Source organism: Triticum urartu, chromosome 1 (genome assembly GCF_003073215.2).
Source record: "Triticum urartu cultivar G1812 chromosome 1, Tu2.1, whole genome shotgun sequence".
In the NCBI taxonomy this organism is placed as follows: domain Eukaryota; kingdom Viridiplantae; phylum Streptophyta; class Magnoliopsida; order Poales; family Poaceae; genus Triticum; species Triticum urartu.
In genome coordinates this window covers 261,251,069-261,254,974 of record NC_053022.1, presented here as the reverse complement: position 1 = coordinate 261,254,974, position 3,906 = coordinate 261,251,069, and the positions used below count along the sequence as shown (strand labels likewise).

The following is a 3,906-nucleotide window of genomic DNA, read 5'->3' as shown; positions in this document are numbered from 1 at the left end:
ATTTGGAGATGATGTGTCGAAGTCTCGAAGGTGTCATTTTCCAAATGCCGCCGGAGAGGCAGAAGGGATGAACCGAAAGAAAGAAAAACTACTAGAGAGGACGACGACCAACGTGTGAAGTTAAAATGGGTAAATTTTAAAGAAAATCAAAGCTGCTAGCCTGTGAAAACTCCAGTGCCAAAGATTACTACACGCGACGGGAACTCGGGGCGGGGCGGGTCGCGCCGTTGGCGTGGGCGGGCCGCAGCCTGGCTCGAACTCGAACAGCCCGGACGCAAGCGGCGGGGGTATAAATAGCCCGCCCACGCCCCACCATTCCTTCCACCGCAAATCAACCGCCCCGACCCGATTAACCCTACCTTCCGCTCGATTCCACTCCCCTTCCCTCCTCTTCTCCCCCCGCCCGCTCCTCGGGTCCGGAGCCAGCAGCGGAGCACCGAGACAGCAATGGCGGCCGCGCTGAGGAGGGCCGTCGCGCAGCGCTTCGCGGCGGCGCCGCAGCAGGCCTACGGGACGCCCCGCCGCTTCATGCAGGAGCGCCCCGCCTTCCGCCCCGCCGTGCCCCCGGACGTGGGATTCATGCCCCTCGCCGACCGGATCCGCGACCACCTCGGCGTCTCCTTCCCGCGCATCAACCTCGACGGCCTCGTACCCCCCGCCCCGGCCCGGCCCCAGCCGCCACCAACGAGGGAGGCCGCCGCGGTCGTGGGCAGCCTCACGGTGGAGGAGGCGCGGAAGGTGCTGCGCGCCACGCAGATGGAGGCGGCGCGCGCGCGGGTGCGGGCCTCCCGCGAGGGCACCGTGCCCTACGCGGAGTACCTGCGCCTCTGCTGCGACGCCGCGGGCGCCGACGACGGGCCCTCCGTCGCGCGCGCGCTCGACGAGTCCGGATCCGTCATTGTGCTCGGCAGGACCGTCTTCCTCAGGCCCGAAATGGTACGGCCCTCCCCTCCTCCCCCTCCCCGCCTCCCATTTCGCCGCTTCAAATCAAATCAATGACCTGTATAAATGTTGCTTGATCCCTCCCAACCTTTTTGGTCTAGTTTTGCCTTGCAGTTAGCGTCTTTTACAGACAAAAAAAAGACACGCTGTTGGTTCCCCTGTTCTGCTCTCTTCTCATGTTCTACTGTTCATTTTAATCCGGGTGACCGGGTACGGATTTCACAAGGCTAGAGATCTGACGAGATTTTTCGCGTGTTTTGCATGTTTCTCCCAACAGGAAATGAACCAAAGAAACGGCGGTGTTCTAAAACAATAGAGCAGTTGTGACACCAAAAGTTTGGGGGATTTTACTTGCCCCCCGTCCGTTCCGTTCCGTTCCAAGATGGGAGTTTCCTTTCTTCTCTCAAAACCAGAAGGAAAACAACAAATCTAATTCCTACCCCTCGATCTAAATCTGAGGAGGGAAGAAACTAAACGACAGTTTTGCTAAATTACAAAAAAAGAAAAATCTCCGATGAATGAACATGAGGAGAACCTAGCTGCCGTTGGGCACCCAGAAAAGAACATTCATGATCATTCTCTATATTCAGATTGGTTGGCATCTAGTCACCATGGTGATGATAATGGCTCCGTTATTTTGGGAATTGGAAGTGGGCCATCATCCCTACTAGTACTGTTTTTGAGCACATGTTTTCAACTTCATCATTTCCATTTGTAGTCATATAGATGTTCATACTGCAGTACATCGGTTTTTCTACTCTAGAGTTTAAAGGACACATTAGTGAAGCATCATTCCACTTGCTGTTATCTGATCTACAATTAGATGGCAGTGATAAGAAATTGATAGTATGAATCTGCTGTTTGAATTGCATGGTAGAAGATTCAAATCACAGTGCAATCATGTCAGTGGTGGTGGTGGGTTGATTTACCTTTGAGCATGTTATGCATCACAACGATTTAGTTGGTTACATAGTGGAAGATGTAGAACTACTACCGTTTGCATAAGAAGTAGTGCCTGTTGTGGCCATGAGATCAGCCCTTTTTAGCAATTGCGACACCAGAATGGCCCATCATGTGGCGTCCTTGTCACTGGTTCGGTTCGTTTGTTAGGGTGAAAGCTATTTACTTCCATCTTTTGTATTTTGTTTAGAGAATTCAATCCGTTACCTGCATCTTAAAACAGTGTATAGAATTGATCTTGTTACTACTATTTGTTTTCATGAGATATGAAGTACTAAAAAAATGCTGTTGTTATTTCCTGCTGAATAAATAAGCTGCATCCCTTCCCATTTGAAAAATAGGAGACTAACACAAGGCTAACAAGTCAATGACAAATCTACTCTTATCTTGGTGACCTTCCCACCCAAAAATAAGTTCTGGGTGGACCTAAACAAAGTTTAGGAACATCATCACATGCCATCTGGTTCTGATTAGGTCATAGCGCTCACAGGTAAGATAAGTGGTACGATTTATTGTTTGTTTTTGCTAGGTCCCTCCGTGGTCACCATAACTTGACAAGCTACCCCTTGCAAGTTGTGGCTGTTGGCGGCGACAAAACTATTTGTGGAAAAGCTTTTGCATGATTTAGTCTTGTAGCTGTATCTGCTGTTATAGCCTGGCAACTTTGTCATGCAACTCTTCAACATGGGTGTTAAGGCGTGCAGTCAATATGTTTAATACCCAATACTAACTTAACAAAAAAGAACATTTTCTTTTGAATGGTATTTGAATCTATGTGGAGGATAGCAGAAAAACATTTTGCACTTGTTTTGAAAATCCAAGCATGTACAGTTTGAGCTAAATGTTTCTGTCCTTCCAGCATTGCTCTTTCTTTGATGGATCTCCCTTGAAAAGAAGAGCAGCCAAGTAAAATTTGGAAATGTTTTTGTCCTTTTTGTTCAAATTTCAGGTTGTGAAAGCAATTGAGAAGGCCATACCCATTCCGCGAGGGCTATCTGTTGCTGAGAATCACCCCGCAAGGGAGGAGCTGAAGGCCATGGAGGCCCAGAAGGTAGACATCGACCGCATGGCGACGCGCCAGGTGCGGCGGGAGCTGTGGGGAGGGCTGGCTGCCCTAGCCCTCCAAACGGCCGGCTTCATGAGGCTCACATTCTGGGAGCTCTCCTGGGACGTCATGGAGCCCATCTGCTTCTTTGTGACGTCCACGTACTTCATGGCCGGCTACGCCTTCTTCCTCCGGACCAAGAGGGAGCCGTCGTTCGAGGGCTTCTTCCAGAGCCGTTTTGCGGTGAAGCAGAAGCGTCTGATGAAAGCCCGGGATTTTGATGTCCGCCGGTACAGCGAGCTCCGGCGAGCCTGTGGCCTCCCGGCCCTACATCCTCAGAGCCCCTGCGCGTCGTCGCAGGAGAGCCACCACCATTGCCATTCTCACTGCCATTGTGATTGATGTGTTGCTTGGAATTTTTTATGCCCATTTGATGTGGCTGCTGCTGCTGCTTCATGTACCGTTGTGGAATGTGGATGCGAAGCATACTCATTGACGAGATCAGATTCAGATTGTTCGTTGTGAAATGCCTGTGTCCTGATGGATGGATGCATGTGAGCTGTGACTGTGAGGGTAGTAGACGAGAGAAGTCAGCGTGTACATACCGGCTGTAAACAATCTTTGGGAAGAAAAATGGAAAGGAAAAAAAAATGATCACAAACCAAGGAACTGTCATCCAGCTCCTGTGGCTCAACTTGTCCAAAATGCATGCTGGCAAGGGATCTTCAGCGATTATTCTCTTCAAGTAGGCAGGGTCATAATCCATGATAATATCTTTTATTTCTCATGGTTTGGTCTAGGCTTATTCTTTAGGAAAAATCAATGTGATCTTGAAGAATCAAGAGCATCAGAAAGGGCATCTTTCAACGGCTACGCCGCGGAAGGCACCAGGGCCGTCAGCATTTAAGATTTTTGTTATGGCCTGGTCTGTTTTTGGACTATGTCATGTCATGATGCAG

General features: G+C 49.9%; 1 protein-coding gene across 1 annotated transcript; it reads left to right on the top strand.

Annotated features, from left to right (window-relative positions):
- The first annotated feature begins 302 nt into the window (after positions 1–302).
- LOC125506733 (calcium uniporter protein 3, mitochondrial-like) lies at positions 303–3,451 on the top strand. Its single transcript, XM_048671468.1, has 2 exons — positions 303–936; positions 2,852–3,451. The coding sequence occupies exons 1-2, from the start codon at positions 448–450 to the stop codon at positions 3,347–3,349; spliced, it is 987 nt and encodes a 328-aa protein (XP_048527425.1). The 5' UTR covers positions 303–447; the 3' UTR covers positions 3,350–3,451.
- The last annotated feature ends 455 nt before the right edge of the window (positions 3,452–3,906 follow it).